This window comes from Artemia franciscana, chromosome 4 (genome assembly GCF_032884065.1).
Source record: "Artemia franciscana chromosome 4, ASM3288406v1, whole genome shotgun sequence".
NCBI classification, from domain to species: domain Eukaryota; kingdom Metazoa; phylum Arthropoda; class Branchiopoda; order Anostraca; family Artemiidae; genus Artemia; species Artemia franciscana.
Window position 1 is genome coordinate 419620 of NC_088866.1, and position 14571 is coordinate 434190.

General features: G+C 33.5%; 1 protein-coding gene across 1 annotated transcript in view; it reads left to right on the top strand.

The window, feature by feature from the left end:
• Window positions 1-796: 796 nt before the first annotated feature.
• The window catches only part of LOC136025826 (PRKR-interacting protein 1 homolog), a 150531-nt gene continuing 136756 nt past the window's right edge, over window positions 797-14571 (top strand). The window contains exons 1-2 of the mRNA XM_065701821.1: window positions 797-961; window positions 10239-10415. Coding sequence (XP_065557893.1) covers window positions 10296-10415 — 120 coding nt within the window. The 5' untranslated portion in view covers window positions 797-961; window positions 10239-10295. The remainder of the gene's footprint in view (window positions 962-10238; window positions 10416-14571) is intronic.

Sequence of the window (14571 nt, forward strand, 5' to 3'; positions counted from 1 at the left end):
AGACGCCTAAGGATAATACAACTACGCACGTTCCTCCAACGCCCCGATCTATTCAAAGCTTTACTCTTTATAACCCCCTTTAAGCGTCCATTTATTTTAGATCATTTTTTATGGCATCTTCTAATCCCATTTTTGGACGACCTTCTTTTTCTTCCGCCCCAGACAGAGGATTGTAAAACACATTCTCTATCAATCTCTAATAATTCATCAATAAAATATGGACTAGCTAATTTAATATTTCTCCCATTGTTAGGCCAAATAGCTGGATCAAAAGTTCAAATGACATTTTTTGTATAGCTGATTGTTTAATATACAATCAGTCTTACCAGCACCGTCCACATTTTTCTTTTTAAATACGAAAAAATACTATTACTGCTAATACTACTACTAACAACAATTCACTGCAGTACCAAGCCACCATAGGTCAAAGCTGCTGTGTCCACTGCTCCTCCACCCCAATATTTTCAAATCTCTCCTCCTTGCATTCATCGAAGAAGTTTCAGTCCTCTTTAACCGTTTCTTAAGACGTCTTCTCAACCCATTCGGTGACAACCTGCTTTGCGTTTGATCCAAGATGGATGGCCGAAAAGGAAGATCTTTAGGAGAAGACGATTAAAATACCATGGACCTTTTTCATTTTAAGCTGTAATATCAGAAACCATTTTATATACCTACGACCCATGCCTTATGTTTTCACGCAGCATGTGCTACCATTTTAACAGTTTTGCCGGAAAACGCCAAGTTAAGATCCGACCTAAGTGACGGGATCATAGGAAAGTTTTGCTTTCAGTGCAAGCAAGCCTTTGCGTTAGACGTCAACCTCAGACGAGAAAAGAAGAAATAACTAGAATCATAGTGAAAAATGCATTGTTAAGTTGTGGTATTTAAAAGTGAATAGTTCTATTATTGAATGGATTTAATCTTTGCCGAATAGGATATATTAATTACAAATTGCTTAAAGGTAAGCTTTTTCTTTCAGATTTGGTTGAATCTAGGCCCTTGGCTTAATTGTTTGAATGAAACTACTTTGTTATACCATAAGGTTGGAAGCCAGGAAGTTGGTATTTTCCTCCAGAAAATGATGTAAATTGTAAATATAAGGCTATGGTTTCCTTATAACAGTATAGCCTATGAATTTCTGGTTTTGAATGATAGGCCCAATCCAGGTATACTTTAAGTTAAGCTAAAAATGCTTCCCATTTGTAAAAATGTTTGTTCCTATAGAAAAAAGTTTTGATTACTAATTATGGAATTAGGCTATGTAATATAGATCAGCTGTGATTTTCTGATAGCCTACCACCTATTACCTTTGAGTTTGTGGTTTTGAATGATTGGCTGAATTAGGGTAGGCTATAAGCTAGTTATAAGTTAGCCTATAAGCTATGCTAGAAGTGCTTCTCACTTGTGAAAATGCTTTTAAAAAATACCAAACTGGCAATTACAAATTTTAATAAGTAATAAGTCTTTTTGGATACAAATCTAGGAAAAGAAGTAGGCTTTTTTTGTAAATCTTAGCTTTAATATAGCTCAACATCAGCTTAATATTGGGTTGTGGTTTGTTATAGCTCAGACCAGAAAATAAATCAGTAAATTTTTTGCAGTTCATATAATTGACTTAACAATAAAGTGAACATACCACTTGATGCCTTTTTTTATGTTCTTTACAGATATAATAATTGCTTCTATTGCAAATTCAAATTTAAGCACTTTTTGAGCTCTAAGAAATGACCAAAGTATAGGTATAAAAAAGGCTTAAAATATTGGTCTCAAACTTACTGTTTCATTATAAATCCATTTTTCTTATGTTATATAATCCACAGGCACTGATTTTCCATGACTAAGTTGGATAAATAAATTTTATTTTGCTGTTTATGCTGTTTTCTTCTTCCTTAATGCCAATATTTCAATTAAAGTATGTGTTTTTGGTTGTTTTTGACAAAATAATACTATTTTTTTATTATTATTGTATTCATAAAGAACGTGAAAAAAAGGCATCATGTGGTATGTTCACTTAAGTCAATTATATGAATTGTGAAAAATTTGCCAATAAATCAAATGCAGAGGTAAAAAATTTATCCTTAAATTCTGTATTTAGCAATATCCCCAAATCTAGGCTAATTGCCTAATGAGAAACTTCTAGTTGTGGGACCTCTTGCTATCTCAGAAAGTAGCCAAGGTGAATGACTATTCAGCCTAAATGTTTAGGAATGAATCCATGACCTAAAATATTCTTTAGGAAGATGTTGTCAGTGTAATATCTCTACCTTTCCTTATTCCTATGGGAAATTTTATTTTGATATTAATCTACAGGTCTGAATCATAGCCTACCCATTTAATAAAAAAAATACCCTAAATTTTGGATTTCAATCTTTTTTTGTTGATTCTAGATTTGGAAATACAATTCCTTTTATTTCAGCAGGATTTTGAGCCAAGTCATGGTCCTTTTTCCAAATTTATGAACTATATTTTCAAATTTAATATTTTATAAATTAGGATTAAGTAATGTTGTGACATTTATCTCAAGTAGTACCTACACAATTACAAATGGTCATCAAAGATCAGTGTCCTTTAAAGTGCAGGTATGTACTTCAAAATCTCTTTCCAGGGAATCATTGAGGGCCTGAATTCATTCCTGAGTTTCATTTACTTTTCTTGCCTACCTTCCAAGATAGGCAGATGTTACTCATGTAAAACTTTACTGATAAGCTTTTAACTTCAAATAAAGAAATGTAGAGATATTAGACTGACAACATCTTCCTAAAGAATATTTTAGGTCCTGGATCCATTCCTAAAAGTTTAGGCAGAATAGGCACCCAATTTGGCTACTTTCTGAGATTGCAAGATGCCCCTCAACTAGAATTTTCTCATTAGGCTATTAGCCTATATTTGAAGATGTCACTGAATGGAGAATTTAAGGATAAATTTTTTTCCTTCTTATTTGATTTATTGGTGAATTTTTCACAGTTCATATAATTGACACCAATAAAGTGACAATACTACTTGATGCCTTTTTTTATGTTCTTTATGAATATAATAATCACTTGTTATTTGAAATATATCTTGCTAGCCCTTTATTTGAAATGTAATTCATTTCTAAAGTGCTATTTTCTATCAGAAAACTTTTTGAAGTTCATGATAAGTCAGTACCATAATTTTTAGGGGGAAATGAAAGGACATAAGTACTTGAAAACATCTTTGTGGGCCCAGTTATGGGTTAACAAGGCAATTCTGGATGTTTCATTTGTCTGGAACACAGTTTCTCAGTTTACAAGAATTTGCTTAACTGCAATTTAACTGAAAATTTTACAGCTTTTCCTTGATTTTAGCAGTTCACTTGTTTTTTAAATAAAACAAAATAGCATTGCTTCACAAATCCAACAATTTTCTGCATCAGAAGTCTATTTAATCACAATTCAGTTGAACTAAAATAATGCACCTTTTATAGTACTACCTTGTCACTGGAGTTTTCAGTTTGCTAACTACCCACACATTGCCAATATTTCTTAGCAAAATACTCAATTTGAGCAGTTTTTGTGAGGGTTTAGCTGATAATTCACTGATGAGACCTATTTTGGTGCTATTTAAAATTAGATGTCAGTATTATTTATACTGACATAGTAACTTTGTGAAATTTAAGACAAAGTTTTTATTCTTTTTCACAAAACAACTTCAATTTGATTTTATTTACCATAAAGAGTAACACCATTAGAATATTGGATGCCTGGGTATTTGCAATGTTATTCATACAGAAAATATTTTTCCAAAATTAATTAAGGCCCTTAATGAATTTTCTCAAAGTCATGATCTATCTAGATTATTTTACACTGGAAAATTAAAAACAATTTATTAAACACACAATACTTACCAGACTAAGCTTGGTCTCCTGGTACTGAATTTATTATTGTAATTTTTTGATGTAATGTGTAGCATTTAATGTGAAGCAATTAAAAACCCAAGATTCATTTCACAGCAATCAAATGGGAATTTCTTTTTCTAAAACTTAGAATCAACTGACTTTTCAACATTCAAATTGCATTTTAAAACTCCCACCATGCTCAAGGCTTTGAAACTTTGGGAGCTCTAATTTCAGTCAGCAGAAAATTTATTTTTTATTTTTTTATAATTTCTTATTCTATTTCTTTCATTTTTTATAATTATTTATTTGTGAAAGATATTAAGGGGGTTGAGAGGGGAAAAATTTTCCCAGAGTTGTAACCTATCTAGATTGTTTTTCATACCAGAAAGTGGTAGCAAGCAAATTTCCAGAGAAAATCATAGTGCTGTTTTTAAGATACAATTTACAGATCTATATATATGCAATTATTGCTTATTTAATAAAATAGATAATTAAAAAAATAAAACAGTTTACCAGTAGGCAAAATTATTATTGACTTACAAAATAAACTTTGACTTACAGTACACTATAATTCAAGAAGTAAATAAACTTAAATCAAAGCAGGTTAGAGGCAGTTCCAAGATAAAAGCCAACATTTAGTGGAGCCACTATTCTAGATTTACCTCCCAAGGGTGAAAAGCCAAGAGGTGTGCAAACCCAATCATTAAAAGTATAAATATCTGATATTTTGAAAATTCACAACTTCTAGGATTGCAACTGACATTTTTAAATTAGACTTTGGACCAAACAATGTTCTAAACCCTAGAAATAGGTCTTCAGAAGTAGTAAAGATATGTTGGTTACTTTGGAGGATCTTTGCATGAAGAAGAAAATTTCCATGAAGCTGGATTTCCTAGTATTATTTAAAAAAACAATGAGAAATTAAATAAAAAAGAAGTTTTTTCAGCTGAAAGTAAGGAGCAACATCAAAACTCAAAACGAACAGAAATTTTACGCATATGAGAGAGTTCATCCCCTTGTCAGTACCTCACTCTTTACACTAAAGTATTTTTTAGCAGTTTCAAAAGAGCTATTTATTCTAATTGAACGGCTTTGATTCAGGGGTTACAGGTATGATGGTGTTGAAAACACCATCATGAAGTATAATTTAGTCTCTGGGTCCACTCCTGAAAGATTCATTCACCTAGCCCCAAATGAAGGCTTTGAACAGATTGTAGTGGAGGAGCAGCATGTGTAGCTGTGTTTATGCTCTGGGTTCATTTCTGAATTTTTTAATTATCAATTAAAAAGTCTAGCAAATCTACATGATCTTTTTTTGCTATCTTGGGAAAGTAGCAAAATTAGGTGATTAAAGCTTGGAGGAATTAATTTAAAGCCAAAGCAGTTCTAAAAGTTTAACCTAGATTTTGAGACATTTGAGAATTAATTTTCAAATTTAAAAAACATTTTTAAAGATTTAAATTTCATAGCAAAGCTTTTTCCAAATTTAATGTCAGTACCCTTTAAAGGGGGAAGAGGTTTGAACTTATTTAGAGCATAATTCTCGAAAATCCAGAAAATTTAGGGACACTGGGTCCTTTGGACTTAGTGGGGAAGGTGATATTTTCATCAAAGCACAGAAATCAGATCAGATTCAATCAGACTTGTTAAATTTCCAGTTGGGAGGGGGGGATATTTCTTATGACTCAAGGTTCCATTGCAGCTCAAGCCTCGTGCGTCTCAACCTCTATTCGACTTGACCCATGTACCTCAAACTGTTCGTCCCAATCTTCCAACATGAACACCCCTTTATCTGATCCACCCTACAACCTACCTTTATGTGATACACCTTACAAAGGGTTAAGTTAAATTGGGTTTGGATAACATAAAATTTCATTGAATGGGGGCTGAGTAAAACTAGGTTGAAATGGGTATTTGGTTGCACAAAGTTAAGTGGGGATTGGGTTGAATTTGAGCTAAGTTACGCGCACACCCATACTCAGACCTACCGATTCTAGAGTAAGAAACATCTATATTAGCATAGGAAAGATGGGTTTTATTACTTAAAAGAAGTTTGCATTCAAACTCAGATAATGAAAAAAATGTCTAGCAACAAGTCTTATTTTTAATTGGTTTAGGTTTTAGGCAGAAACCTAAGACACCATATCTGTCATCTTATCACCAGCTAATATCTTATCAGTATTTGGTATCTTGTATCAGCTAAGTTGTGCCCGATTTAGTTTAAAAAAAAATATTGAAAAAAGTGTGGTTTTTAAGTATAATCTGTAGGAAAATACCACTTTGTGTTTGAATGAGATACTTGTTTCGAGAGAAATTGCTCATAATCGTTGATACTTTTAACTTAAATATAACCACTCTTATCACACTCTCCCTTGGAGTTATTCAAGAATACTTTTGTTTTTGTTTTAAGAAAAAATTAAATTTTGCACCGCTGGAGAACCCCAACCCTAAGATTTTGCTGTATCGCTCAAGCAGGCCCATATAGACGGGGGATTATTGGACGTGGCCCCTCTCCTTATCCTTCTTTTTTTTAAACTTGACCTTCCTTCCTGAAATAAATCACTGCGCAGATGCAGGCAGTAAATTTTGAATATTATGCAATTTAATCGAGGGGAATTTAAAATGATCTAAAATCTCGTGAGGAACTTAAAATATATGTACAGTATCATCTAATGAAAGTCATTATACTTGGTAGAAAGTGCAAATTTGATAGAATTGCGTTATTAAGGAAAATTCTTCTCTAAACAATGGCACACGCAGGTGAGGCCTCCGGGCTTACCTCTGAAAATTCCCCTTAAACACGAATACTACCTATAACATCATTGTAAAATAACAATTCAACGTCTGGGTTTATTGCAGCCATTTATCGAGACTAAAGTCAAAAAGGGAAATTGTGTCGTGACACTGTCTATCACTAAATTAGACACACTTCACAGACTTTGCTTACTATCAGTGGATGTTGATAAAATTGTATCGAACGAACCTTTAAAAATCTGACAATGAATCATAACTTCAGGGTGATCTTGGTCGGTGGCTAGAATATATGTCGAGATGGGAAGTTGGCAGGGGCGTAGTTTCAGCATTTTATTGTGGGGGGAGAGGGGTCTACATCCGGAGAGTCAATGGACACGGGTTATATAATGATTTTTTCTCCAAATTATTGGGGAGGGGGACAGGTATCCGCCAAATGACGCCCCTGGAGGTTGGAAATATGAAAAAATGGTTTCTGTTCGATTTTTTTCTTGGATTGCTTTTTTTTCGAATTAGCCTTCTACCGATATTCTACGGCCACTAGTTCGATAGGATCACACTGGAGTAAAAAAAAACACGCATTTGTGGTCTTTCTAATAGTTTATGATAATAATGGGGGGGGGGGGAGTCTTTCTAAAAAATGCGAAATTCAAAATTTTTGAAGATATGAGCTTGAAACCTCTACAGAAGGGTTCTCTGATACGCTGGGGCTCCTAGGTTTTGATGGGTAACACTAAACTTAATGAATCTTATATATGAGGAATTCTTTTGATGTGTCTACTGGTATCAAAATTTCGATTTTTGAAAGTTCCGGTTACTATTGGGCTACTTTGCTCCTTATTTACAGTTCGTTATCACAAACTGTTTGAAAAAAGAAAAAGTAACCTGGATTAACAAATAGGATTTTACTTTGGCACTGGAAATGAAGCTCATATTCCCAAAATGAAACTGAACCATATGTGCCTTGGTATTCTTGCACACAATGTTGTTGTCCCCTTATGTTTGTCTAACTTTGGTTTATAAATATACTTTTTTATCCTGGGGGGTGGTTGATAGTTTAGATTTTGACGGAAAATCTTCAAATACCCTCTAGAAGTGTGGACGTCATGTATATTTATGTGAATATATGACTGATCTGTAGAAAGGTGGGATCTGATATTTCAGATATGTTTTCCCGAAGAATCGTCTCAGATATCTCAGGTATGCTTGAGTTTTCCCCGAAAAATTGTCTTAGGGTAGTTTTTGGTATTCGTTTGGCTGACGCTATATTAAACAATAAGCTGTATGAAAAATGTGGTATATCCCGCTTTTTAAGGTTACAATGAAAGAAAGGTGAAGATGGTCAGGTCATTTATGAAGACTTATAATCTAAAATTCGTAGTGTTTGGCCATCCATCGTGGGCCAAACAAAAAGTAGGACGTCCACAGAGGGGATGATTCATGAACATGAAAAAGAGTTTGAAGGAAACTGGAACTTCATTGGAGGGGGAGAGTTTGAATAGATTGGGGTTAATGAGGAGCTTTATTGGTTTTATAGGTTTTAAGCAAAGACTAAAATTTATGAAGAACTGTTTTTTGTTCTGATTTGATTTTGATCTTTTTTTATTGAAAAAAAGCTAGCTTTAGAATGATGACCTAACCTGCTAAAGACTTCAAAGAACAGTGTACTTTTTTTAAAAGTGATTAATGTATTTGGACGCACAGATATGCACAAATCTGACCTGAGGGGGCAAGGAGATCTTTGGTTTTTTCTCAGATGGGACGGTGAGAGGGGGTCGAAACACGAGAGTTTCCATTTTAGGCTATAATTTGTCCAAAACCTCCTTGATGTCATAGTTTGTCTATGTATTCGCAACTTCATAAGATGGGACGGGTCAGTGTAACCCAGCGGCTATAGCGCACTTTCGAATGCTATTTAAAGCCTCAAGAATCGAGCTTTTAAAAAAATAATATGAATCTTGTTTTATTTTCTTGTTATTATCTTTATTTTAATTTGTGCTATTTTATGTTATGTTACTTTATTTTATATTAATCTTTATTTTCTTGTTATTAATCTTGCAATTATATTTTTGGTAGTATTATGTAAGATGTTATTAATTATGCCTCCAGTGAGCAGGCTCAAAGAATTAATTATAATTTGTCTATATTATTATATTATATGGAAACATATTCTTGTTTTTTACTTGGTATCTGGGACACGTGTCGCATAGCTTGCTGCACGTTTTCTTGGGATTATATACGTCTGCACTGAGGGGCAAATGGGGAATGGAGAAACCTTATTTTTATATATGGTTAATCCTAACGAAATATAACTTTCATATAACCTTTAGTTTATTTAATAATATAAATTGGACTGTATATTTTCGCATTGGCGGAGGGGGGAGGGTAAGGTATTTGGACAGTGCCCCAAATCTAGCCTGCCCTCTCGTAATTTGTATACAGCCCAAATTATACAAGTCCATTGCATTATATCATCCGTCACTTGTCTTAGTTGGTAGGAAACTGGTTTTCTGATATCTAAGCGTAATTCTTGTTTGTGTGTTTCGTTTAAATAACAAGTACCTTATATCTGGGCAGGGTAACAAGGGGGGAGGGCTAAAATTGACCTGGAGAACTCAGCAACAGCGTTAGTATGCTTTTCGTGCCTTGGTCCTCCCCTAAGGTTAATCGTTTTTTAGGTAAACCTGCGATCATACACACCATTTATCTATCCAATTTCACATTACATTCCTTACATTTTTGATGGATTTGGGTTGACAATACTCTCTCTATTTATTGTGTACACTGAATCGATCGGTAAACTTAAAAGAAAAATGGTTAAATGCAAAATTTAAAGTGAATTTGATTCACTTGGCAAAATCGTAGACTGAAATCTTAAGTCCTTTTTCTCGAAATTACAGTAGCCTTCCCCTTAGATTTTGGGAATTCCTCTTTTTTAGTATTTTAATGGAAAAAATTACCCTCTCCATATATTTTGAAAAATACTTTTTGTACCTTCGTTACAAAGAAGAAAAATCTTTGCCCCCCCCCCCTGTATTTTCGTGAATTGGCACCCCTGCAGTGAATACATTGTGAAATGGGAGTTTTTTGTTACATATATATATATATAGATAGACATAGACTCAACCTTTCAAGGAAGGGACGTCAAATATTTTTCGGGGGGAGGGGGGCGTGTAAAAACTAATGATGGACATTTTGGACCAAAATTTTTCCAAGATTAAGGTGGATCTGTGTGAATAGGTATATATTGTATGTACTTTATATTTAAAGTCTTAATAGTGTAATTTCGAGTGTTACGCAACGAAAGGTGTCTTTAATTGAAGTCCGTCTTTAAGAGCAGTGGATACATACGTAATTACTATTGATATAAACGAGCCCTTTGATTTAATCTATGAAGAAGTTATTCCCGCCTAGTAGCAATTGAGTAGGACATCATCCCTCTGATCGGTTGACTTTTGAAAAGGCAATCATAGATAAAAGGTTTTTGGTCAATTGTTCAGTTTGAAAAGCCCCAAATTCCCATAGGTTTTAAGTAGGCCTTTGCAGAGTAGTGGACACATTATTGCCTTTGACAGTCGAAGTCTGATTAAGATCGTGTAGGTGTGGTCTCTCATGACTTGTCTTCTTTAAGGTGTTGACCGGCTTAATCCCCCCTCCCTCTTGCTGCGTTTGTGTGGCTACTGGGAAAATGTCACGAAATACTGTGAATTTAGTTCAAGAGGATTCTGGACAAAGTGAAGAGAAAATTGTGGCTAAAACTCCGGTTGAAGTACAGAGGATGAAACTTGCAAAACTGATGAGCAATCCGGTAAGCTGTTGTTTCTTTTACTTTATTTTGATACTAATCAATATCCCCAAGGCATATGCTTCTGAGAGGCTCATTTCGGGTGGGAGGGGCCTTCAAAGCCCTGCAGAGGGGCAAATTAGAAAAAAAACTATAGTTTGATGATTGTATGTGCGAAATTATATGGGAAAAATTAGATGACAATCCAGAGGTTTCTTGGGAAAGTGGTGAGCCAGAAGACCAGCTTATCTGCAGAAATTTCTGTCTTATCTCTAACTATTAGAAGGAGTTGCCGGAGGTGGGGGGTAAGGTTGTTGTCGATAAAAATCTTTATTTATTATTTTTGCAACTTTAAGAATTTTTATATAAAAAGTATAGGCTCATACGGGTGCTTTCGATGAGAATTTTCACTAGTTGTCCGAGGGCTAGATTTTTTTTCTGAGGTTTCAATTTTTCGCCTATAGGTTCTCTTCTTCAAAATTATCCTAACAGGGGTACTTTGATGACTTTCCTAGTGTTCATGTATGCCAGTTTATGGGGTGGTGTGTTTCTTCCCTGATTTACAAAGAACGACGGAATATTATCATGAAATGACTGTTGTCAATTCTTGCTTGGTTATTGTTTTTTTTCCTGGTATTGATTGTTATATATTTTGCATCTCGAACCCGACTGCATTTTGGACGCAGGTGCGACCACTTTAAAGTACTTTAAAGTATCAAGGGCTTCAAAATGAAGACGTTTGCCCAATATACCTTCTTCGGTCGATTCATACCTGAAAATCGCGATTCTCCAAGATTTTTCTTTTGTCTGTTTCAAAATTGTGAATTTTAGGGCTGTATCACTTTTAACAGTGTTGCCATGTCGAGACGAGAAAATGAATAACATCTTGAAAATTCAAAAATGAAAAAAATTTCCTGCCACAGAAAAAAAAACTGCCACCATGTTTTTAGCTTATTATTTGCTTATTTTTCATTTGTTTTATTTTTTATTTTGGTGTGCATTACTACCAACAACTGCATAGCTGCATACCGGGGTAATTTTTAATAAAAATATAATTCCCATATTTTTATAATAATAAAAAAATAAATAAATGATTTTGTAAATTTACATATAACCAATTCAAAAACTCATGTTTTATTTTCACTGTCTTTGGTAATTCAAAGTAATTGAATTGGCAATAACACGTAAATCAAAGTTCTTATAATATATGTAGTTGTATAAGCTACCATGTCACCTATTCAAATAATCAGATTTTATTTAGCCGCTATTGGTATAAAGTAATTTAGTTGGTAATCGTTGGTAATTCAAAGTTCTTAAAATATGTAGCTCTGTATGTTTCCATTTACCTGATTCTAACAATCAGATATAATTTTAACTGTTCTTGGTAATTCAAAGTAATTGAATTGGCAATAATGCGTTAGTCAAAGTTCTTATAATATACGTAGTTGTGTAAGTTTTCATGTCACTCAAACGTTACCAAGTTACCATGTCTATTCAAGCAATCAGATTTATTTTACCGCTATTGGTAATTTAAAGTAATTTAGTTGGTAATTTAAAGTTTTTAAACTATGCAGCTGTGTAAGTTTCCCCTTAACTGATTCTAGCAATCAGATTTTATTTTAAATGTTCTTGGTAATCGAAAGTAATTTAATTGGTAATTTAAATTTCTTAAATATTTGTAGCTGTGTAAGTTTCAACTTAACCGATTCAAACAATTATATTTTGTTTTCAATGTCCTTGGTTATTTAAATTAATTTAATTGGTAATAATTGGTAATTTAAAGTTCTTAAAATATGTAGCTGTGTTTGTTTCCGCTTACCTGATTCTAACAATCAGATTTTATTTTAACTGTTCTTGGTAATTCAAAGTAATTGAATTGGCAATAATGTGTAAGTCAAAGTTCTTATAATATATGTAGTTGTATAAGTTACCATGTCACTCAAACGTTACCAAATTACCATGTCTATTCAAACAATCAAATTTTATTTTACCGCCATTGGTAATTTAAAGTAATTTAGTTGATAATCGTTGATAATTTAAAGTTCTTAAAATATGTAGCTGTGTAAGTTTCCCCTTAACTGATTCTAACAATCAGATTTTATTTTAACTGTTCTTGGTAATTAAAAGTAATTTTAATTGGTAATTTAAACTTCTTAAATATATGTAGCTGTATAAGTTTCAACTTAACCGATTCAAACAATTATATTTTGTTTTCAGTGTCCTTGGTTATTTAAATTAAATTAATTGATAATAATTGGTAATTTAAAGTTCTTAAAATATGTAGCTGTGTAAGTTTCCCCTTAGCTTGTTCTAACAATCAGATTTTATTTTAACTGTTCTTGGTAATTAAAAGTAATTTAATTGGTAATTTAAACTTCTTAAATACATGTAGCTGTATGAGTTTCAACTTAACCGATTCAAACAATCATATTTTGTTTTCACTGTCCTTGGTTACTTAAATTAATTTAATTGGTAATAATTGGTAATTTAAAATTCTAAAATATGTAGCTATACAAGTTTTTAATAAACCAATTCAAACAATCGTATTTTATTCTCGCCATCCTTGGTAAATAATTTCTTTTAATTTTAAACTACGCTACTTTTCCGTTTACATTTGAAACTAAAATACATAAATTAAAAACTGTTTTTTTTTAATTAGACAGCGAAAATAAACAAATAAAAACTTTTATACAAAAATAATAATAAAAGATCAAAATTTTGGCTCCACATCCGGAAGCAATTACCAACGGAAATAAAAACAAAAAAACTAACTTGAACAAATTTTTGAGAAAAGCAAAGAAAACACACAGATGCTGTACAACAAAAAACCTGAAGGAAGCTCAAATTGACACAAAATCCGATGCAGCATTTCACGAATTATTTTACCGCACAACACAAGATTTATGCTATATACTATCGTCTACATATGTCGGAATTTCTTCTTCTAATACAGTATTCTAGTAAAACGAAAAGGTCTTTTTATTTGATAATATGAAAAAAACTTCGTTTTCTTAAAGAGTTAAAGAGGCTGCGTCCCAAAGTCGAACCTTAAAACGTACAGGAATTAGAAGAGGCAGTTGGGGGGCTGCCGCCCCCCAAACCCCCAGCTTTTAAAGACTCTTTTGTACAGGTTTTTTTTTGTGGGGGGACTTCATTGTTACTAATTACTAGTTTCGGCGCAATGGTTCTCCTGTCCTCTTGTGTTTAACATTTTTCGAAGTTATTCCATTATTCATTCATTTCAATTTTTTGTTAATTAAAAGAGGGCCTTTCCGAAGCCAAGAGCGGGGGGTTAGCAAAAAAACAAAAAGCCTGTACAAAAGAGTCTTTAAAAGCTGGGGGTTTGGGGGGCGGCAGCCCCCCAACTGCCTCTTCTAATTCCTGTACGTTTTAAGGTTCGACTTTGGGACGCAGCCTCTTTAACTCTTTAAGAAAACGAAGTTTTTTTCATATTATTTCTGTACGTTTTTCTACAATCCATGGTGGATGTAATTTAATAATTCCTGTACTCCTCGTACAGGAATTAGGAGATGAACTTGGGTGGCTGCCCCCCCCCCCCGCTTTTAAATCATTGTATAAAATAGAAAAAAAATAGATAGAATGACCGAAATGTTTCTTTTGCTCATAAGAAGCTAATATTCTGTTATCTCTCAAATGATAAGCTGTCCAGGTGTTATCAAAATTTTTTTGATGTTGTGAAAAAAAACCGCCCGTAAGGGACTTGAACCCTTGACCCGAGGATTGAAAGTCTCACGCTCTACCAACTGAGCTAATAACTTGCATGTGTGTAAATATAACTTCTCAATAATTTTTAAAAATTTCAAATTAACATGGGCTCTTATGGAGAGAAATCCGTTAATTAAATAGCTAATGAGTGGTTTCTGGAAAACAGGGAAGGAGTTATCGGATCGAGCTGAAATTTCGCGGATAAGCTCCTGGGACGTAGGGGACCTTAACTTGTGAATTTCATCCCGATCGGACAACGTTAAAAGGGGGGGGGGGTGGAGGGTCGAAACTTTCGGGGGGTTAAGATTTTCCTACGAAACTTTCCAGGAAAATTACTCGGAGAATTCCGCATCGAATGAGTCTTCGTACACCCAGATCCGATGTCGGATGTGACCTGTAGGCGTCTAGAAAAAAAAAGTAAATGAATTTTAAGTGGCTATGCGCGGTTTCTGGA